Raw genomic sequence first — 22,202 nt, forward strand, 5'->3', positions numbered from 1 at the left:
AAATAATGTCATGTGGAATCAACCCAAATTCTTAATAATGGAATTACACCAAATTTCGGATCATCGATAGCTTGTTCTGCGCTGGAAGAACTAATGCAACAGTATTATTATAATAATGATGCAATAATGTGATGTGGATCTTTCCATATGACTGACTTCATTCAACATATTGCATGTTACCAATCATTATATTATTACAAGTTGCATATAAATAATATTTTTTTTATTTTTTTTGTGTGTATAAATTTGAGATTCACGTAACATAAATTCATTAAAATAAACAAATGATTCTGAATTTTTCTATTTAAACTTAATCCTAAAATATAGACAATGTGCTAATACAAAATTAATCCAACTGTCATATTCATGTGTATATATATATATATATATATATATATATATATATATATATATATATATATATATATATATATATATATATATATATATTTCTTGGGCTGAATGGCTCAAGAAATGGTCCTAATAAATTTGCTAATAAATGGTCCTAATAAAGCTCGCCCAAATGTCCGATTATAATCTATTTCCTTACACCTGACACCATCCCAAACGGCCCAACAAAACAATATGAGCCATTCAGCCCAAGAAATCAACATGGGCTTTCTGTGGTTCTTAAATTTTTTATTTATTTTAAATAAAAAAAAATCGAAATAAATAATTTCAAATACATCAATACAAACACAATCTATCCGAGAACATGTATATTATTACCGTATTTTCAAAATATCAAACTTTTATATGGATATTTAAAAATAAATTAAACTCAACAGTCATACTAATTAAATAGTGATGACATATATTGTCCAAGCTTTTGGGTGTTGAGAGTGCGGACAAGAGTATTATTATTCCACAACGTCGGGACGTGAGTTTGGGATAATTTTGAACTCATCAAACAGAAAAGAGGACCACGAACTGCGACATCTCCTGATGGAAGAATTTAGGCCATAAGAAATAATTTTTTTGCAATCCAATCTATCATCATATATCCATGCATGTATATATGCTTTTCTTACCTTTATTTATAAGTGTCTCCCGTGCTTCTTGGCAGTGATGAAATGCCTAAAAATGATCGAAAGTGCTACCAAAATTTCACACTTTAATCATGAAGCCACCCACTCCCACCGCCTTCTCCCACTCTTTCCATCCAATTTTAAATTTACTTCTTTGCTTTTTTTGATGGAATATATTTCTAAATAAATTTATGTTTGAATTTTTACGTGAATCATGTGATTATCAAAATAAAGATAGAATATTATGATCGAAATTCTATTTGATTTTGCTCATAAAAAATCTGTAACATATATTTTATGAGAATAACAAAGGATATAGATAGTATCACATCCCAGACCAGAAGATTATACTGATTTGATCGAACAATCTTAATATAAAATTGGATGTTATTTATCCCAACTTAATAAAAAATGTAATAAAACTTAGATAATTATGACAAAATATATTTAATATAATCTAGCGAAGAGTTAAAAGTTCATTTATGAATAATGGGTTTAATTTGAATTAAAGAATTTGATCTCATAATATAGATTTGAAGTTTAGGTTCAAGTTGTTGCCAATCTTGTATGTATGTAAATATTAATCTACATGTTTTCTCAATTGATCTGTATATAATTATCATTACCACTTATATTTTTACTTCATTATTTGGTGTTAAAGATCATTGACTTGTGTTTAATTTTATGCTAAAAGTTAATTTAGGAAAGGAAAGGTTTATCATGTTCATATATACGATACAACTTCCAAAAACGTAAATAAACCGATGTGAAACATAAATTTCATCCCGAACATAATACGTGAAATACTACACATTTTTTTCGATTATAATTATGTTCAGATAGATATCTTAGTTAGATAAGCAAACTACTGTTCAATGAGATAATAATTAGTAAAATAATACCCAAAAAATTAAAAGGTAAACTAAATTAAATTACACTAATATCCCAGAAAAAAGTGAATAAGCAGATAAAACAAAGTATTTGGAATCAAGCTTCATCGGCTGGGCCTTCTACGGAAAGCTGCTTTAACCATTCAAACGTTCGATGATGGGACAACTGCTTTTTTGCCGCCTGCGGTTTCGTCTGTTCCACATTCTCATTCTCATCTTCAATCCTAGGAGCATGAATCTCGCTCTCACTGGCGCTTTTCTTGATTTGGGTGATTTTAGAACTAACGGTATCGACCGCATCATTTGTACACATGCATCCATTAAGAAAACCTTTCTTCTTCTTGTCTGGGCTGATCTTGTTGCTGCTACTGCTTAATGAACTGGTGTTGCTTCCCGTGCTGTTACGGCTCCAGAAATTCGTGCTGTTGTTGGGACATCGTGTTTTGAGATCCTGCAATGCGATTTCAGGCGGAGCTGTGACTAAGCCTAGTCGGAAAATGTTCCATATGGCCGATGATGTTTTCTTGGTGCAGTTCCGGTTGTTTGAATTCACAATTCCAGGTCTGTTTGAAGAGTTTAATCTGGGAGATGGGCTCGGGTGGGAGTGGAATTGGTTCTGCGGGGGCTTCGGTCGCTTATGGTGGGGCTTCGGAAGAGTGGCGGCGGAGGAGCTGCCGCTGCTGGATGACTGGTGGCTGCTGCTGATACTGCTGCTTCTGCTGGAATAATATTCCATGGATTCTGACCTGGAAATTGACCTGCAAATTGAATCGCTTCCGCAGTACTGTAATAATCCTTTTTCAGAGCTTACAGAATGGCGTAATGGCAGAATTTGGCCCTGGAAAAACACTTCGTCCGCGGCGCACATTTCTGATTCCTTAGACAGAGAGCAGAAATCGAAATCTTCTTGAATTTCGATTGCTCTTAGAGGAATATTACTCGGGCTGTTTTCCTCATCTCTCTCTTTTCTTGAATTCTGAATCATTGGGAGATCACATAGAGACGGGGCTTCTTCTTCCTCCTCCTCTTCTTCTTGCCGTAAATTAACAATTTTTTCTGTAGAATTTTCCATCTACACTATAGAATTCGGTTCGGAATTCAAATATTTTAACTTCTGTCAAGAAAGAAAGAAAGAACTTCACTTCTAATTTATAGCATTACTGTCAACAATTACATTGAGAATTCAAGAAAATGGTAGAGAGACAAGTGGAACATAGAGATGAGAAAAAAAAGGAGAAAAGGTTTCAGATTTGAGGGAGACGATAGAAGATTAGATTACAAATGGAATTGACTGCAGGCGACCCAAAATTTTTGTACTTTTCTTGTTTGGGAGTAAAGAGAAGTCTTATGGGGGCACCTAAGCCGGCTACCCTTTATTTAACTGAGCGTGAATAAAGTTCTAGTTCATTGTTATATAACAAAAAGCTTAACTTTTTTCTAGAATCACAATGATTAACAAGCTTATGCCTAAAGTGGGTCGGCCTGAGATTATTTTTCCCCCTTGCTTTATCCAGAGAATTTGAACTGAAAATGGCTTTTAAATTATTAAAAAACCTGTGGTAACTGTAAAAAACACGGCTTTTGCTAGGTGTGCCTGAGAAGAAATTATTCTGTCCACGTACTCCCATATTTGTCGTGTCTGGTAGGTTTACATGAGTTATTCTATTTGGAACATCTCAACTAAAAACTCACATCCAGAATCCATTTTGGTCATGATACGTGGAGAGAACGCTCCAGATTTATCATATAAGCTGCAATTGAGAATTTTCTATACATTTTTTTAATGATTGGATTATGTTTTTTAGTGATGATATGTGATGCAAGAATGTTAATCGGTTTACATTTTCAACGATAATATTATGTTATCTATAGAATTTAAAACTCCAAAAAACTGAAATAATATAAAATGACGATCATATGAATCTTTGTCGTATTCTCCACGATGATATGATATTGTCTACTTGCGGGATAAATATTTGTAGATTTGTTTTTGCACTTTATTCAAACGATCTTGAACACCAAACCGTTACAAATTGTTGATTTCACTTGTCGCATCACATCAAACTCTCCAGATTTCAAGAAATAATTTGTTGTGGGGTTTGAGATGCAAGATAAGAATTATTGTTTTTTTTTTAATGACGCTTCAATCCGAAGTTGGTTTGTTAGAATGTTGATGCACGATTATTAATGGAACAGATAGTGATGTTTGCTGACTAGTGCAGGGAAAAAAAATAAATTAAACCCGAGACAACAGAGTCGCTGAAATTTAATATTTGGCAAAGCTTGTGAAATTAAATGATGTTGTAATTATAACAGTAGTGGTTTGCCTGTGTGTGTGACAGGTAAAGGAATAGCCAGATATGTGTATCATTTAATGGTTCACGGAACCCCGCTTCGTGCCTCAAATTGTCTCGTGGAAGACATTTGAACACGAGATGATGAAAGTAGAAGGTATTATATTCTTTGGATTTTTTTTTATCCTGTTTCATTTACTTCTACGTCACATATTTTTGTTGGGAGATAAATGGGGCCAAAAGAGGTCATTCAAAATAAATGATTAGTTTTACGGATATAAGATTTATATTCGCAAAACGAATCAATCTAATTCATACATAAATGAAAAATGATATAAGAATAATAGTTAGACAAATTTATGACCAATAATGGATGGGCCAAAGAGATTAGATTAGACTCTGACAGTACTCCACACGTACACACACTTGTTGTTCTTCGCATCTATAAACAGACAAACCAAACTTTAAGTGGCTCATATTTTTCAGTCCAATTCCATATAAGAAAATAATTCATTCGTATAATCGATCTTCTGATCGTTTAGAAAATATTTCTGAAATATATTTAAATTGATTTTGTAATAATATTCTTATCTTCTAGAAGAACATGCTCAATCAATCACATGATAGTTCCATATATTTTTATTTTAAATTCAAATGATTAATCGAAAATATTTTAATAAAATACAAGGTGAATAACAGTCGATCAACATCAATTCTATATTTGACAAGCAAAATCGAAAATTTTTACTAAATCAATTTCAATTATATAAATACAGTTTTATTTTATTTAATGTGTATTTATATAAATGGTTTGCTATATTTCTGATAATTGGTTAATTACAAACTTCAAATTAAATAGAATATTTATTACAAAAAATATTATAAAAATATAATTGAGACGGAAGAATACAAATTGGTCTTTTAAATGGGCCTAATTTATTTAATGTTTATCAGGGCCAATAGTTTGCAGGTTACGAGCCCACGAACAGTCTAAAGTTCATTTTATGTATTAGACAGACTTGTTTTCTCGTATAGCAGCGGAAATCCAACGTGGAAGAAAATAGCATGGCAAAATGATATTTTTAGTAGAATTTGTGTTTTATATACAATTTATTAGTTAACCATTATGTTGTATTTGGATTTGATTTGATTTGAAAAATTAATTTGAAAATGACACTTGTTTTGCATATTTCAACAATTTTTTTTTCCTTTTTCTACTTAATCGTGCCTAACTTTTTAACTATTAATGTGCGATAAAAAGTCTGACATTTCAAATTAATAGGTGGGGATGAATCAAATTCAGATTTATCAATCTGATTTTTCTCGATTAAGTCCAAAATCATTTATACCAAAACAAAAACACAGGATTCACCTAGAAATCACGAAGCACTGAGGCTGCCTTTAAATTCCACGAGAATCTGACTTGTATGAAGTCCAGGTTATTGTTTTGAATTGATCGCAACTGACATTCACGATAATGAAGATCAAAGGAAGCAAATTCGGTGGAGGAACTCGGACGAAATTAGGGTTGCCGTGGATTTTCCTCCTTTGTCTCTCCTGCTTCCTCGCCGGTTTTTCTGGTTCATATCTTTTTTCCAACCAGGTCAGTATGTATATACCCATTTTGAGAAAATGAGTGTCTTTGAAGTATGGAGTGTTAAATGTGTATATGCGGTACATGTTGGTGCTGTGTATGCTTGATCGTCCTTATTTACTTGCGTGAGATAGGAGATGCCAAGGCCGCCGCAGCGGAGCATGGAGGAAGAGAAGTTGGAATTTAAGGCTCTGCCACATGGAGAATCCGGTGAAGAGTCCGTTGCGACGATCCCCTTTCAGGTATGTTTCAATTCCTTTTTTTGTTCTTTTTTGCGTTATGGGTTTGAATCGACAGAAGTTTCACAATGCAGTGGTGGTCTTTTCTGATATTTGTTTTCTTATATGATTTTATATGGATTTTAGTTTGAATAGATAGATACAAATAGCAGGACCACGGGATGAATGAATTGGTGGTGTGTGCCGGGAGGAATAATTTTTTATCAGGATTTAACGTAAAATGATGCTTAAAACAAACAAGATGGTAAATTTAAAAGGAAAAAACTTATATGTGTGCGTATGTATGTTTTTTAAGCTTATTTGAGTAAGTTTGTAAGACCAAACCTCGCTGTAGAATGTAAACAAAAGAATTTGAGACTAATGGTTTTTGGGTCCAGGAAATTCATCATCGAAATTTTGCTGGAAGGAAAATTATGAGATTATGATAAATCCTTAAGTTTTAAAATTGATGAGTTAACGAATTCCGTCGAATGATTGTATCATATTTTGTGCGGGATTTGCTAGTTTCTGGTTTAATAAACTTAGATCATCTGAAAAAAAAAATTATATATTTCATACATGATCATTATCACCTACTGTCTTAGAATAGCAAAAGTTGGAGGATAATTTAAATATAAATTGAAAAGAAAGAAATAAACTTGCGATGAAGATAAATATATGCAGTGACTCAACTCTTTGATGTGAAGCAGTTTGATGGCTGAAGTCTGACACAGTTGTCATCCTTCCTTGCTATTTTATATAATTATTATGTTTTATCATGTCTATCATGTTTCTTCAACTCTAACTGTAGATTCTGAGCTGGAATCCTCGTGCATTATACTTCCCAAATTTTGCGACTGCAGAACAATGTCAAAGCATTATCCAAATGGCCAAGCTGCATCTCAAGCCATCATCCTTAGCTCTACGTGAAGGAGAAACAGCAGAAAGTACTCAGGGAATTAGGACGAGGTGATTTGATTACACATGCATCTGTATTCTAAGTGGTGGAGTAAGGAAGCTGTATATGGTTGTATGTTTTGCCTCTCTTTCATTTCACCTCTTGTGTATTTGTTTTATTTTCTTTTGTTACTAGTTCTGGCATGTTTATGAGCTCATCTGATGACAAAACTGGAATCCTGGATCAGATTGAAACAAAAATTGCTAAAGCAACAATGATCCCTAAGAATCATGGAGAGGTAGTTTTGTTTTAAGCTAGATTAATTTTTTTTTTCTCTATGTAGTCTTTATTATTCAAAATATCTAACTAAACCAACAAAAATCACGATTAGTTTATCTCTATGGTTTTCCTGATAATGGCCTTGCATCATGTTTCAGGCTTTTAATGTCTTACGATATGAGATTGGACAGAGATACCATTCACATTATGATGCTTTCAATCCAGCTGAATATGGTCCACAGAAGAGCCAAAGGGTAATGAAAGCCGGAGATATGTAATTCTTGAGTTCTTTACTGTTAGAGATGTTCTGGTGCCCAACTCACGAAAACTGGAAACCTAGTGATATTTGTATCGAAGAATCCACATGTTGTTCATCATATAAAAACTTATGACTTCCCATTTGTATTCTCTGGGATAATTCTGAAGAACTGCCATATTAACGAAAATAATCATAAATAACCTTTATATTTTTCATGCGATAGTTCATCGTTCTACTAACTGCCAAAATGTTCAGTTTTCTTACAAAAAGAGTTAAAACTTACCCTGGTAAAATTTTGTTGTCACCAATCTCAATATTTTGTCTATGTTCATTTTCGTTTGCTTTAATCATTTTCATCCACACAAATATCACTGATTCATTTCCATGGGCTTTTTGATTCGACAATTGTTTCTCCTTTGTTGTCCGTGCTCTTACTAGTTTACTACTTTTATTAACTCTTTACTGCGAACTTGTTCAGATTGCATCGTTCTTGTTGTATCTATCTGATGTTCAAGAAGGAGGAGAAACCATGTTTCCTTTCGAGGTAATGTTGTCTACTTTTCTAGCTTTAATTCCCTCTGGTGGCCATGTACCCCCTCGAGTTGCCGATTGCTATATGTAACAAAATGCTTTTTGATGTACAGAATGGACAAAACATGAATTCCAATTACAATTTTCGTCAATGTGTTGGTCTGAAAGTTAAACCCCGAAGGGGCGATGGACTGTTATTCTACTCACTGTTCCCGAATAGCACAATTGATCTTGTAAGTAAAACTTAGACATCTGCATTAGGATCCATTCTTCCGTAGAAAGCAATTTCGTGTTTTTTGAGAATGTAACATGCTGATGAGCTTACATCGCTGGTGAAGATTCATTTGTTTTCCTCATATTTATGTATCACAGCATATCGAAACAATCTTCATTTTCTTCCTCATATTTATGTATCACAGCATTTCGAAATATTACGAACTGGTGCATTTTGCTATGTTTGGTGTACAGACGTCTCTCCATGGGAGTTGCCCAGTAATCAAAGGTGAAAAATGGGTGGCCACCAAGTGGATCAGGAACCAAGAACGAGACGTTAATGATTATTAATGTATACAAGGAGCTTGGCATTTATGAGAAATCAGTAGGGCGAACTTTTGGCTGTGCTTAGGGTACAGGAAACATACATTTTTTCTCAATAATAATGAGTAGACAACGAGCCAAAGTTATTCATGCGTGGAACTTTCACAAACTCCTCCCACATGGAAATAAAATTTTGCGCTACATGTGAGGGGTGATTTACCTGCATGAGTAGATATTCTCTTTCTGATTGCGATTGAAAATATATAGAAATCGCATAGTAAACCAAGAGACAACAGATCTGAATCATAGTTGCATCGGCCAAAATCAGATTGAGGAGAGGGCGATTAAATCACAGACCATGAACTATTTTCGGAACCCAAGTGGCCAACTAGGTCGACTATGATGGTTTAACGATTGGAATTCGAGTGACATTTACAGGGATAAGAAGGCATTGTGAGGAATAACAATTAACAAATCAATGTGGATGGTCGATGGATCATCTAAAATTCTCTATGAAAAGCACCAACTTCTCGTTGGAACAAATGTCTTATTTCGTAGACTCTCCTTTTCGGTAAAAAAAACTAATGTAAACAAACAGGGAATGCATGTTATATGGATTGCAGCATACTAATACAATCAAGCCAATAAAATAAACAAATATTTTACTTTCTTGGGCTCAGAACAGCAATCTATACCTCGTTTTTTTTTAAAAAAAAGGAAAAAAAACAGCAATCTATCCCCTGCCATCCCCAGGAAGTTAGAGAAACCACTACCACCAATTGGTCTCGCATATTTACCTGAAAGTAAAAAACAACTAGTTAATAAGAAATAACTAATCAAAATCTCGTAATGGTGGCGTAATGTTAGAAAAAGTTAACCATTGAGGCATTACTTTCGATCATCTATTTCGGGAAAAATTATTTTTGCCAACATATATTTGACTGACTAACATATTTACTTCGAAGATATCTAGATTTAACACGGTTGTGGAGTGATTCGCTAAGTCAGCTTTTCCAGAGGACACCTCGTTAATCCTTACCCTGTACAGGTTATAGAGACTCTTCCCAGTGCCATGAACTAGGATCAGTAGTATAATAATACGAGAAAAATATGATAACAATGGAAGGGAAGGGTGTGAGATCCATTTGCTTGCTAAGTTTTGTTCTCATATGCCAAGTTGGCAACTAAGGATGTATGTATCTTCCTTATCTTCCCTTCTTTCTAAATCAACCTATCAAATTATCAAATCTACCAGCAGAACAGTTCAAATTGATACACATCACCTTTGAATTTCTTTCCCTTTCCCCCTCCTTTTGCCCCTTTCCTTTAGGTTTTGTCAGGGGGTTGGATGGCAGCATTAAGGTCATGATTTTAGACCAACGCAGAACATGGTTCTTTTCCCCTAACAATATATCAAGATTCAAAGAGATATCACTTGTTCACCTACTGCATCATTTTTTCCACATCCCATCAAATAGTTCAGTAATCGGACCCTCATATACATCCTTTTTTAAGCAAAACCTTATGCGCTCAAGAGATCGAATAATGTACCTTAAATCCTATATCAAACTTCATATTTATCAGGCTGAGACGATCTCTTGTCATCCACAGACGTTACTTAAATCTTGTGTATATTTGGTACCTTCACCGTATCATAGAGAAATTTCAGAACATTGATATCATAGTAGTGAAAAAAAACACTAAAATAATAAGAGGTCATTGAATGCGAGTATAAGGAGATTTTAAATAGTGACAACCTCATCCACCTTCCACTCGGGAACTTGTTCGGATAAAATGTTGATATACTTCTCCATCGCCGTTTCTCTGCTCATGTTACCTAGCTTCTGCCAGGCGTTCCTGTCACATTACGAATTATTTCATTAGTCAATTCACTTTAAAGCATTAGGCTCCTATTAAATACATAACCACTAAATGAGAACCAGATTTCTGTAGTACGGTAGAGCAAGAATCCCATTAAAACCTCTACAAAGGATACAATACAATCGTATATCACACTTTATAAAACGTCCAAAAGCTCCTTTCTTACAAGCGCATTAACTTGACCATGACAACAATTTCAATCTACCCAGCAAACCCCCATGAACCATCTCTGCCTGAGCATTGAGTACCCAACTACTCACTTTTCTTGAATAAAGATATTCTACATCAATCCGACATGTTTGATCTTTAGTTTCACGTGAAAATACCAGTTCAGAAACAAATTTAATAACAATTTAATGTCCCCTGCATATACATTACATAAAGTCAAGAGAACAAAATTTCAAATATCAAACCAAAGGATCCAAAAAAAATATATTTCTTGAAAAACAGAGAAAATTTAAACAGCATACCACTTGGCTCTAGCAGAAACCTTCAATGCCATAGGTTGTGATCCATAACAAACCCCTTCAAGAGCAATTCTTTGAAGGCCATGTAACTGCAATTTCACATCTCCATTTACGCGATCAGCATTATTCTTAGAATTAACAAAAACCACAGCTTTACCAAAAGTCTTCTCTAATTCAGTTCTCTCTATTCCCTCCCAATCTTCAAAATCTCCCTTGGCAACTTCATCATCTTCCTCATTGATATCCATATTACAACTCAAGATTTTACCTTTGTTGTTTCCATTAACACCCCACGCCGCACTGCAAAAATTTGATTTTTCAGAGCTTGAAACCCCAAAACTTTCTGCTTCTGCAAGTTCTTGTATTTCTTCGGAACCCACCCTTTCAAAAATTCCAGAAACTTCAAGTTTTTCACCGTCGTCAACAGCACCGCCGCCTTTCTCCTCTTCTCGATCGTCACTTTCTTCCACTGTGCAAGACCCAGCTCCAATTTTCCCGTCATCTTGAACTGATTCGAGAGTGTTGATGATAAAAAACACCAGTACAGAGAAACCCACGACGAATAATAGTAAAAGCTGCACCAAATCCATGGGAGATAGTACCAAAAGACCGAAATAAGCGATCCTTGAAAGTGGAGAGAAATCTTGGAGCTGGTTTTACGTTGAGTTTTTTTAATATTAAAATTATATATAGTATTAAGAGTTTTAGTGGATTTATGAGAGGATATTCTCTTCTTGAAGAGGCAGAGTTACGTCTCGTTTAGGATTCGTTAGTGTTTCACGGTGTGCGGGAGTTGTACGAAGACGACTTTCCAACAACCTCATGTGTGTTCTCCTTATCTTTAATGCAAAAATTTATACCAGAGGATTTCATATATTATTTTGTTGACATATCCCACAGATAAAAATTCGTAAGATCATCTTACAAAAGATCTGTTCAATCTTTAAATTCTATGGTAAAAATAGTTTTATTAAATTTACAAATTTTACCAAAATTAGGTGAAAACAGTCGTTCGTTTTCATTATATATTAAAATATTGTAAATATTATAATTTAATATATATAATATATATGCGAGCGCTGAGGTAGCGAATATTCTTGGCGTCCGTCGGTGCAAAATCTCAAATAATATAAAATATATATCAATTAACTATTTAAATGTTTGGGTTTTGTTTATAATATTCGTAAAAGCAAAATTAATTATTTTTCTGAAGAGAGTGAGTCATATCTTCGTATAGGTTCAGTTCATGCAAACTAAGGATTCAAAATTTATTTTAACATATGAAATTCATAAAAACGTGCTCAAATGGACCATTAAATATAATACGAGGATACTACAATACCTAATCACAACATATTAATATATACTGATATAGAGAAAAATAATGCATAAGAAAAGTAACAATAATTATAGATAGCATATTTTGATTATAATTAATAATTGAATCTTGAAAACTTGTGTGAGATGGTCTCACGAATCGTATTTATGAGACGGATATCTTATTTGGATCTATGAAAAATATTACTTTTTATTCTAAGAGTATTAATTTTATTGTAAATATCGGTAGGATTGATTGGTCTCACAAATAAAGATTCGTGAAATCGTGTATTCTTGATCTTATATATTTTATAATAAAATAAAATTAAAAATATTAACTTTTGTACTCTATTTTTTATAGTGTATGCGTAATATGCATGTAATAATTAATTTATTGCTAAACATAGTATTTCTTTTTCTTTTTATAATTCAATAAGCATGTCAATATTGTAAATATTAAATTATGGAAAAACAGTTTGAGAAAATCAATTCAAATGAGAAATTTTTTTCCAATAAAACATCTTACACAAAAAAAATTTAAAAATAAAACTACTACTTTTGTTCATAAATTGGACTAATTCTTCCACTTTCAATTCAGCATGCTAATTTAGTTATCTAAGTTTAATTTAAGGGAGTGTTTGTAATCACTATTTAAAAAGTTATTCTTGGCTTTTGAGCGTGTTTCTAACATAGATTATACATTAGTTTTTGTTTAATTTAATTGAAATTCAAAAACTGGTGAGATGTTGATTATGTTTTTTAAAAAAATTATCATGATAAAAATTTAATATTAAAATCATTTATTTATCGGTTATTTATCATTTCTAATTTTCAACTTTTTATTTTTATTTTCTAACATTACTCCTGATTTAATCTACAAATTTAATCACTTCTACAAAATCATATATTTTGCAAATACTCGAGTCTATTACTAGCTTTATCCCACACAAACAATTAATTGTTGAATTTAAACTGTAACTTTTGAATAAAAGTATAACTAAAAATGAATATTTGACATTAACATCCTCTACATTTTATGTATCTGAAACCAAACTCGTTATTATTTTTACAATTGATAAAAAAATTGAACGTAAAATACATAAATATAAAAAAGAAGAACGCAAATAACCCAATTAAAAATCGTGTAACTACAACTTGGAAATTGACTTGGACAAGTCAATGGCTAGTATAATTACGAGAGATCATTTTAGTCAAATAAAAAAAGAGTAGAAATTAAATTAAATAGGGGAAAATTAAATTTGTATGTCATGAAATTAAATAATACAAGTGCAGTGGGGTAATTAATATTTGGAGTATAAACATCGCTCTTTTATTTTGTGTTAAATCACAATATCTTATGTCGAAATATTAAGAAAAATTCAAACTTAAATAGTTATACAATCATATCGAATTGACATTATAAATTCATCAATAATACAAGATAGATCTAAATAACTAAATAACCAAACCTCTATGTCGTCTACGACTATATGCAAGATTTATCGCAACAAAATTTTTTTTAATCATATTGTCTCAGACCCTGTGAACTACACGTACGACTCTAACTATATGGATTGTGGTTCTCGGCCGGGAACTCCATCTCCCGGGGATGACAAAGAAAATAGTCACGTCATTCATGTGTCCCATCTAATTATGTTGCCTTCTTATCTTGTATATTAGATACACCTTTTAGTTGTCCACTAAACTTACTGTTCGAGTATACTTGTTTTAACATCCTGAAAAATATTAGAAAAACTCACTTTTTAAGATTTTTTTTTACATAATATATCCACCATCCTCCTCCAAACTCTATTCCAATCCCAACATATCTCGAGATTCAATGACTATAAAGAGAGCCAATACAATGAACGTCACAACAACGTATTAAATGTAGCGCTGAATAAACCGCTAATTTCTATGGCTTTTATTTTATTTTGATTGATAATAGATAAAGGCAGAATATTTTAGTTAGATCCGTATTAGTTTAATTTGCTTGTTCAAATATCCCTGGATTTTAAGGGACATGACTCATCGTTAACCACATAGTTTAGCAAAAGTCCCGAGCCATTGATGTTATTTTTTCAACCCTAAAAGTGCTGTAAACATGAAATAAAATAAGATTTTATTTTTTCCACACCTCAAGAAAATTGGTGAATCTTTTTTAAAAGAAAAATATAAATGAGAAGGGAATGGAGAATGGCAGTTGAGGCTATCCATCCCAATCATCTAAATCAAAGAGGGAGGAGGCTGGGTCACTCTATATTTCTTTTTTCCATTTTATCTTGTTTTTTGGCTTCAAAGCAAACAACAGATGGCCACGGAAATACATGTTTTAACAGTATAAATATTTAATAGAACATGGAATGTCGGGGGAGGATCCCCACATTCAAATCTTGATCAATCATAAATAAAGAAAAAGAATAAAAGTTTGTAAGTATAGCCATATCTATATTTCTCATCCAACTGATCATTGAATGTTTTCTATTACCAAACCTTATTAAATATAAATATAAATGTTGTGATCTAATTATTACGCGAGTGGATAGGAATATTTATGAGATATAATTTCTTTTATTTATTATTTTTTATAAGCTTGTAATTTGGATTGAGTGAGATTTTAGTGTTATTAATTGCAATTTACATTTTTGGTGGGTTCCCAATTCCCATCCCTTCCATTATCTGAAAAAAGTTAATTTAGAAACAGGTCCTATCAATCACAACTTGTGACAAGTTTCAAGAATTTTTATTGTTTCAAAATAATTATTATTTTCAAGTAATTTGATTTTCCAATTAAAAATATATCTTCACACTATGAGACCCGTTTTTTTTTTTTTCCTTTTTTATTTGGGGTTGTGATTGAGTACAATTAGGAGTGGATAATGCTTTGTGTCACAGAAGCACGATTCATGAACAAGTGATTCAGACGTGCACTCAAAATTGGTGTTCTGTAGATACAAGTTATGGATGAGATGTCGATAATTTATTGGATATGATAGATATATATATATATAATAAAGACATGGAGACTCTCGAGTCTTGACAGTGGCAGACTGAAAATACATCTGCCATAAAAAGGATCTTCTTTCTTCTACCATGAAGAGGACAGGTGAATGGTAACTAGTTATCCTTTTCTTCGTTCCAACATCGGATAAATGTTCTTAATTTCTGGATAGAAGAAGATTTTGTATTAAAAAGCTTTTTATTTTCATGTTAAACAGGATTTTTTCCCAGGAAATACCCAGCGATGTTACTGTTATTGTTGCAGGAACTTCCTTTTCATTGCACATGGTAGAATCGAATCTTTTGTGTGTATCCAAATTAAATATATAATGATAATGCTGAAAGCTAAATTTTCTTGATTTATTTTATAGTTCCCTTTGGTCTCAAAATGTGGATACATAAGGCAGCTAGCTTCAGAATCCACGGATGCGGACCTTTCGGTAATCGAAATCCCTGATATTCCAGGTGGAGCCGATGGATTCGAATTTGCCGCGAAGTTTTGCTACGGAATAAACTTCGAAATCAACACAGCTAACATCGCCGCGCTGAGATGCGTGGCCGAGTTTCTTGAGATGACAGAAGATTACGCGGTCGGGAATTTGGTAGGCCGGACCGAAGCGTATGTGAATGAGGTCGCGCTCACGAGTCTTGCTGGAGCGGTGTATATTTTATATTCTTGCGAGACGCTTTTGCCTATGGCAGAGGAAGTCAAATTAGTGAACAGATGCATAGATACGATAGCTTTTGCAGCCTGTAAAGATGGCCAGCTTGTTGAAAATTTTAGAGCCGAAAACGGTTTGGATGACTCGAAGACTGTTCTTGATTGGTGGGCTGAGGATTTGATCGTTTTGCGAATCGACCTTTTTCAACGGGTCCTTGTTGCCATGATGGCCAGGGGATTCAGGAAAATTACTCTGGGCGCGATACTGATGCTGTATGTGCAGAAATCCCTTCGAGATTTGGTGAGGTCTTGTTCCGTAAATTGAATTGTATGTTATGCTAAATGAATCACAAGTGTGACCATTTTTTCTTGAAATTTCAGGAGATATATTCCAAAGATAGGAAGAATCGTGACGTAAAACAAGAACACGAGAAAAGGGTCGTCTTAGAAACCATAGTCGGCCTTCTTCCAAGAGAGAAAGACGTGATTTCTGTTAGCTTCATTTCTATGCTTCTTCGTGCTGCGATATATTTAGAAACAACGGTGGCTTGCAGGCTTGATTTGGAGAAGAGAATGGCTTCACAACTCGGAAAAGCTGAGATAGATGACCTATTGATTCCTTCTTATTATATCGCAGGGGACACGTTGTTCGATATTGAGACTGTGCAGCGGGTCATGATGAATTTTTTCTGCTGTGAAGCAGAGGAAAACAGAGAGGTTTGTATTGAAGATCGAGATTATATTTCCCCTTCGTCGCATGAGAAGGAAACGGTTGCAAGATTAATGGAGAATTACCTTCAAGAAATAGCATGTGACCGCAATTTATCGGTTGCCAAGTTCATCAATCTTTCCGAACTTATTCCTGGACAAACCAGAATCACAGATGATGGACTGTATAGAGCCATAGACATTTACTTGAAGGTTTGCACTTCCTTTAGAAATCTGGCTCAATCATAAAATCTGTCAGTTAACATTTATCTCAGAGTTCATGCTATTTAACATGACATGAGAGACTGAGGGCCACAAGTTCAGGCGCAATTCACTTTCATATCTGATTAAGTTAATTTTAACATCTGTTGCCAAACAACATTGATAACATCTTCTAGGTCTCGGCTGGTTTCACACGGGAGGACATGTCAAATTATAAAACTAGACATTGTTTGGGCAGAGGCTTTGGGATAACTGGGTCCTAACTAGTTCCGACTTGAATTCATACCTGAATAAATAGAACTACAAGACTCTTACACCGTTTTTCTAGGCCAACATACTTTGTTGTGTCATCAGCTTCATCTGTGTTGTTTCGTTGTAATTTCCAGGCGCACCCCTCGTTAAGTGACGTTGACAAAAAGAGAATATGCAGTTCAATGGACTGTCAAAAGCTATCTCGCGAAGCTTGCGAACATGCAGCTAAAAACGACAGGCTCCCGGTTCAAACTGTAGTCCAAGTCCTTTACTACGAGCAACAACGGCTCAGAGAAGTCATGGATGGCAGCACCAACACCCATAATTCTTACTCCACAGACCTTAACCCCGTTCCAGGTGATTCTTCGATCTCGAATCTCCAGCGGGAAAATCAAGGCCTGAAACTCGAGTTGGCGAAGATGAAAATGAGATTGGAAGACTTCGAGAAATCTTCAACTACATTGTCTGTTCCTGCTAGTCCATTAGCAATCTCTCGCACAACTTCGACTACAAAGACAACACCTGAGTCCCGGAAATCATTCATAAGTTCGGTGTCAAGAAAACTTAGCAGATTTATTCGTGCTGATATCGGAAGCATGCAAAGTCCAAAAATCAGGACGAAATCGAGCAGAGACAGGCGCCACTCGATATCTTGAAACTTTGAATTTTACCATAGTAAGTGAAGGAACTATGTGTGTTTTTGTTTTCTGAATGCTTGTGACTTTGAACTTGTGGAGAGGACATGGATTGAATCCATTTTCTGAGTGATATTTGTATAAAATAGTAGTGTAGAGGCGAGAACATCTAAATTGATTTGTGTAAAACATGTCTGATTAAAATATTTTCATTGATTGATTTATCGACAACTGTGTGTGTTTTTTCTTGGTATGATGTGGGAGTGATTCTGATGTATAAATATAATTAGTATTTCGTTGCACGCATTGCATATTTGCAAGTCTCTTTTTTAAATGAAAAACCAAAAAAAAAATGTCGAATGTTAAGATTGAAAAAATACAAGTATCTAAAATTAGAAATGAATAATTGAAAAGTGATGTTCTCCTAAATGAATATCCATAAAAAAAATGTACGTAAATTTTACAATTATGATGATATTTTTGTAAATGAATATGGCTAGATAGATTTTTACGTTGTAAACTTGTAATAGTAGTCTTATGTTGCTTTGCCAATTCTTAGAGAACAAAAAAAGCCCACGGTTTCATTTTTCTAATTACAAAATTTAGGGATAAATTTTAAATAAAAATAATTGAATACAATAACATCCTACATACACGAAAATTAGAAAGTTTACAATAATTAAATTAGTTGATTTTTCTACCCCGGCTTTTTAGAAAATATTGGTGAGATAGGTGGAATTTTGATTATTTTATTTTCTTAAATATTTTGTACCAATATATCTTAATGTTTTTTTAGGTAAAACTCCATATTTAAATATAAAAACTATAACGTATGCGGACGTAATTATGTATGAATATGTGTCTAAAGTGAGGATTAATGTTTATTGATTAAGAAAAATTAAAGACAGTTTATTACACGCACACATAAAATGCAAATTATACTGCCTTCCGAAAATAATTATATGTTATTGCATGTCATAAATTATGCATGTAATATTTTAAAATAATTTGGTCCAACGTAACATATAAGAAATTTCGTCGTTTAAGCAAGCTAGCAGCTACCACTTGGTACCAGACCAAATTTAAAAAATAAATAAAAATAACATTTCAGCTGGCATGCATACACGAAGAATAATGCAGCACTTTTAATTGAATCAATCAAACAAAAATATGGATTTGTTACTCTGACTAGATTTGTGTTTCCCACTGATTCTGAAACAACCATTTTAAAATATTGAGTAGGCTCTCATGATGGCTAGTGCCAGCTTATTCCTATGATTTGGTCGTCTAACCCAATCCCAACTTGCAATCAATGATCCACATACTCGTTTAAATTAAGTTATATCATATTTAATAATATTAAATTTTTTTGAGAAACCCTTGTTGTTTTTTGGGAAAACAAATTAAATCCTATGGCGTAGATATGATGATCCGGATTCTTTTAAATGTTAGGGACACATATGTTGTAAAACTCGAACCTTGTATGATATTGAATATGGACTATATCCAAAAAGTAGCATAAAAGAAGATATTACTTTTATCATTAAATGGGAAATACACCGCTATTAGTCGACGCGTAGAACTGTTAAAACATTGCATTACCAGATATAAAAAAAATCGACAGAATAAAATAAGTCCGTCATGATTTAATCATGAAGTTTAACATCAAACAAAACGAACATGCAAACACATACGGTACGTCTAAATGTCAAATTTGACTACGTCTGTTAATGAGATCCATTTTCAATGAGTGCCTTTATATAACTATCTTGCAGTTCTCTGAATTTCCACTGCTCAAAAACCAAATGAATCGATCCAAATTTCTAAGCAAGTTACTGTTACATCTTTCTCTGAGTGTTGTATTATTCTCCAGCTCTATTTCAGCACTGTTGAGACTAGATTACTATGCAAACACTTGTCCTGACGTTGAGAGAATTGTCAGAACAGGCGTGACGGCCAAATTCACGCAAACATTTGTTACAGTTCCCGCAACCCTTCGTCTCTTCTTCCGCGATTGTTTTGTTTCGGTACTTTGAATCTGAGTAGATGTTTCTATTAATATTTCTTTAAGTTTCGATGTACAACAACATTTAAATCTAACACGCGTGTATATATGAATATTCAGGGGTGTGATGCATCGGTTATTGTAGCATCTACGCCGGGGAATACAGCCGAAAAGGATCATCCGGACAATTTATCGTTGGCCGGAGATGGATTTGACACGGTGATCAAAGCCAAAGCTGCTGTTGATAAAGTTGCTAGATGCAGAAATAGGGTATCTTGTGCTGATATTCTTGCATTGGCCACACGTGACGTCATTGTCTTGGTTCGTAAAAATAGTTGTTATTATTATTATTATCACTATTAATACTCCTGATGTTGTATAGAATACTGTTGTGACTTATATAGTAAATCAATTTTTTGTGTGTAATTTTTATACATTTAGATGCAATAATATTCTGAATTTTCGCCAAATTTTATTCTGATGCATATATGAATAATCATTTAGGTCTGAAATTTGTAAAACTTAGGCTGGTGGGCCATCATATGCTGTGGAGTTGGGGAGATTGGATGGTTTGAGTTCAACTACAAAAAGTGTGGATGGAAATTTGCCTCATCCAACTTTCAATCTGAACCAGCTTAATTCCATGTTTGCAAGCAGAGGCATAAGTCAGGGAGACATGATTGCTCTCTCAAGTAATTTCAGTAAATTAGCTACAAACAAAATACATATATATAGAATGTAAGTCTTAGTGTGAACCGAACATTTTCCGGAAATAAATTTTGCAAATTTTCCTGATTAGTTAATTTCCCATGAACATGTAAGTTATATATATTGAGACACAGTTTGGTCAACATATGTATAATTTATTGACCGATGAATCATTTGATTTTATGGGAGAATAATCAATCCATGATCCAGATTTAGACCGAACATGTATCGGAAATCTATCCTTATTTGATCATTTATACCAGAAAGTAAGTACAATAGAGTGTTAAATGAGTTTAAATTCCAATTTGTTAAGACTTCATTAATTTACAGTGCCGCTTATTTAAATTTCCCATGCAGCTGCCCACACACTAGGATTTTCCCACTGCAATAAATTTTCCAACCGGATATTCAATTTCAACGTCCAAACCCACCCAATCGATCCCACCCTGAACCAGCGATAAGCGACCCAGTTGCAAGGAATGTGTCCCAGAAACGTTTGATCCCAGGATTGCTATTGACATGGATCCGACGACTCCAACAGCATTCGACAATGCATACTACAAAAATCTTCAGAATGGAATGGGCCTATTCACTTCGGACCAAGTCCTTCTCACTGACTCGAGATCCAGACCCACTGTTAACAATTGGGCCTCCAATTCTAAGGCCTTCAATGATGCTTTCATTCAGGCCATGACTAAATTGGGCCGGGTCGGAGTCAAGACCGGGAGGAATGGGAATATCCGGTTTGACTGTGGACGATTTAACTGAGTTCGATAATTGTCAATTTTTTAATTGGGTTTCATTGATTTTATTTGTACGTGGCGTGTGGAAAATGTATAGGGAGTGAGCATGCTGAAATAAGCTGATTGTTTATGCTCAATGTGTGCATGCAAAATTGCATTATTTCAAGAATTCTCTGAAATCAATAAGCACAGTACGTAAACGAGTTTAATTTGAAAGTGCTCAATTTATATGAATCATAAGAGTGTCCTCTCCTCTCGAATCAACCTTTAAATCTTAGTTTTCGAGTTCGACCTAGCTAGGTGTTTCAAATGATATCATAGTACTAATATATATAACTATTGACATAATTAATATGCTTAAGATGGAAAAAATGAAGAATGACTTATTTAAAGAATCCATCTACGTTCTGAATTCAGCCTCAAAATCTTCACCTTGTATTGTTAGTACCTGACACCCGTCCAATTATTGGGCAGGCGCTACTACAACGCCTTGCTAACTCGAAGCACCGAGAATCTTGCTCTCATTAAACCATCCATGAAGTACTAATTATTAAGGAGATTTGGAATAGGAAGATTATAATCTAAAGTAGGTTTGTTTTTTTTCTCAGAATATGACTTGCATCAGTTTTATGTGTATAATCAGTGATGCAGTTGGAGTCGGTATTGGATTCCAGATAATAAGTAATAGTGTTTGAGATTCTTATTTTTTCCCTCGATCTCTTTTCAATAAAATATTATAGTTTTTAATTTGTCTAAAAAAAAAGCAGAGATAACATGAGGACAGATCCATATGATGTTGAAAAATAGGAGGGGACACGTGAAGTTCATGTGTTGCTGACCCCTTCCTGTCGGCGTTTTAGCACTATGTGGTCTTTATTTGTTCTTGATCAGCTGATGAAATAATATGCTATTTTTTTATTATTGAATCAGCCTAACAATGAGTCGCCAACTTCAATTCTGACTTGTTTTTTTTTTTTTCATATTATAGAATGATATCTGTTGAACCATTGATCCAATTATTTTGGCATACGCACAAATTAACCGAGATTAAACAACCTTGAAATCCCTTCAAAGG

At 33.7% G+C, this 22,202-nt stretch overlaps 4 protein-coding genes and 1 pseudogene across 9 annotated transcripts; 3 read left to right on the top strand and 2 right to left on the bottom strand.

Annotated features, from left to right (window-relative positions):
* Nucleotides 1-1,938: 1,938 nt before the first annotated feature.
* On the bottom strand, nt 1,939-3,407 carry LOC140836360 (uncharacterized). Its single transcript, XM_073201834.1, has one exon. The coding sequence runs from the start codon at nt 2,988-2,990 to the stop codon at nt 2,016-2,018; it is 975 nt and encodes a 324-aa protein (XP_073057935.1). The 5' UTR covers nt 2,991-3,407; the 3' UTR covers nt 1,939-2,015.
* A 2,069-nt stretch (nt 3,408-5,476) lies between these two features.
* On the top strand, nt 5,477-8,745 carry LOC140836362 (probable prolyl 4-hydroxylase 9). The gene is made up of 8 exons (XM_073201835.1): nt 5,477-5,815; nt 5,941-6,048; nt 6,836-6,993; nt 7,118-7,220; nt 7,360-7,455; nt 7,939-8,004; nt 8,105-8,224; nt 8,460-8,745. Exons 1-8 carry the CDS (start codon nt 5,690-5,692, stop codon nt 8,553-8,555), a joined length of 873 nt encoding a protein of 290 aa, XP_073057936.1. The 5' UTR covers nt 5,477-5,689; the 3' UTR covers nt 8,556-8,745.
* Nucleotides 8,746-8,995: 250 nt separating this feature from the next.
* LOC140836366 (uncharacterized) lies at nt 8,996-11,662 on the bottom strand. Of its 5 annotated transcripts, none has more exons than XR_012119077.1 (4): nt 10,880-11,659; nt 10,295-10,385; nt 10,080-10,170; nt 8,996-9,325 (listed from the first exon to the last, which is right to left on the bottom strand). XR_012119077.1 is itself a non-coding variant. In XM_073201838.1 (3 exons), the coding sequence occupies exons 1-3, from the start codon at nt 11,464-11,466 to the stop codon at nt 9,218-9,220; spliced, it is 786 nt and encodes a 261-aa protein (XP_073057939.1). In that variant the 5' UTR covers nt 11,467-11,662; the 3' UTR covers nt 8,996-9,217. The 5 variants fall into 5 exon arrangements, 3 of the variants coding, with proteins under 3 accessions (XP_073057939.1, XP_073057942.1, XP_073057940.1); XR_012119076.1 differs by having other exon boundaries at nt 10,286-10,385; nt 10,880-11,658; XM_073201838.1 differs by lacking the exon at nt 10,080-10,170 and having other exon boundaries at nt 10,880-11,662.
* A 3,519-nt stretch (nt 11,663-15,181) lies between these two features.
* LOC140836363 (BTB/POZ domain-containing protein SR1IP1-like) lies at nt 15,182-17,895 on the top strand. Of its 2 annotated transcripts, none has more exons than XM_073201836.1 (5): nt 15,182-15,306; nt 15,412-15,481; nt 15,565-16,155; nt 16,236-16,775; nt 17,171-17,895. In XM_073201836.1, exons 1-5 carry the CDS (start codon nt 15,287-15,289, stop codon nt 17,690-17,692), a joined length of 1,743 nt encoding a protein of 580 aa, XP_073057937.1. In that variant the 5' UTR covers nt 15,182-15,286; the 3' UTR covers nt 17,693-17,895. The 2 variants fall into 2 exon arrangements, with proteins under 2 accessions (XP_073057937.1, XP_073057938.1); XM_073201837.1 differs by having other exon boundaries at nt 15,207-15,299.
* A 1,466-nt stretch (nt 17,896-19,361) lies between these two features.
* Nucleotides 19,362-21,228, top strand: LOC140836365 (peroxidase 51-like; annotated as a pseudogene).
* Nucleotides 21,229-22,202: the final 974 nt, after the last annotated feature.

This window comes from Primulina eburnea, chromosome 7 (genome assembly GCF_022965805.1).
Source record: "Primulina eburnea isolate SZY01 chromosome 7, ASM2296580v1, whole genome shotgun sequence".
Taxonomy (NCBI): Eukaryota; Viridiplantae; Streptophyta; class Magnoliopsida; order Lamiales; family Gesneriaceae; genus Primulina; species Primulina eburnea.

What these genes read in the sequence shown, in the direction of transcription:
- LOC140836366 (XM_073201838.1), bottom strand. Translation starts at nt 11,466, where the DNA reads ATGGATTTGGTGCAGCTTTTACTATTATTCGTCGTGGGTTTCTCTGTA. An exon ending in GTTTCTGCTAGAGCCAAGTG is followed by an intron (nt 10,386 to 10,879) that starts GTATGCTGTTTA and finishes GTAATGTGACAG; the next exon opens with GAACGCCTGGCAGAAGCTAG. An exon ending in AACAAGTTCCCGAGTGGAAG is followed by an intron (nt 9,326 to 10,294) that starts GTGGATGAGGTT and finishes TTTTACTTTCAG; the next exon opens with GTAAATATGCGAGACCAATT.
- LOC140836363 (XM_073201836.1), top strand. Translation starts at nt 15,287, where the DNA reads ATGAAGAGGACAGGTGAATG. An exon ending in ATGAAGAGGACAGGTGAATG is followed by an intron (nt 15,307 to 15,411) that starts GTAACTAGTTAT and finishes CATGTTAAACAG; the next exon opens with GATTTTTTCCCAGGAAATAC. An exon ending in CCATAGACATTTACTTGAAG is followed by an intron (nt 16,776 to 17,170) that starts GTTTGCACTTCC and finishes TGTAATTTCCAG; the next exon opens with GCGCACCCCTCGTTAAGTGA.
- LOC140836360 (XM_073201834.1), bottom strand. Translation starts at nt 2,990, where the DNA reads ATGGAAAATTCTACAGAAAAAATTGTTAATTTACGGCAAGAAGAAGAG.
- LOC140836362 (XM_073201835.1), top strand. Translation starts at nt 5,690, where the DNA reads ATGAAGATCAAAGGAAGCAAATTCGGTGGAGGAACTCGGACGAAATTA. An exon ending in TCCCTAAGAATCATGGAGAG is followed by an intron (nt 7,221 to 7,359) that starts GTAGTTTTGTTT and finishes ATCATGTTTCAG; the next exon opens with GCTTTTAATGTCTTACGATA. An exon ending in AAACCATGTTTCCTTTCGAG is followed by an intron (nt 8,005 to 8,104) that starts GTAATGTTGTCT and finishes TTTGATGTACAG; the next exon opens with AATGGACAAAACATGAATTC.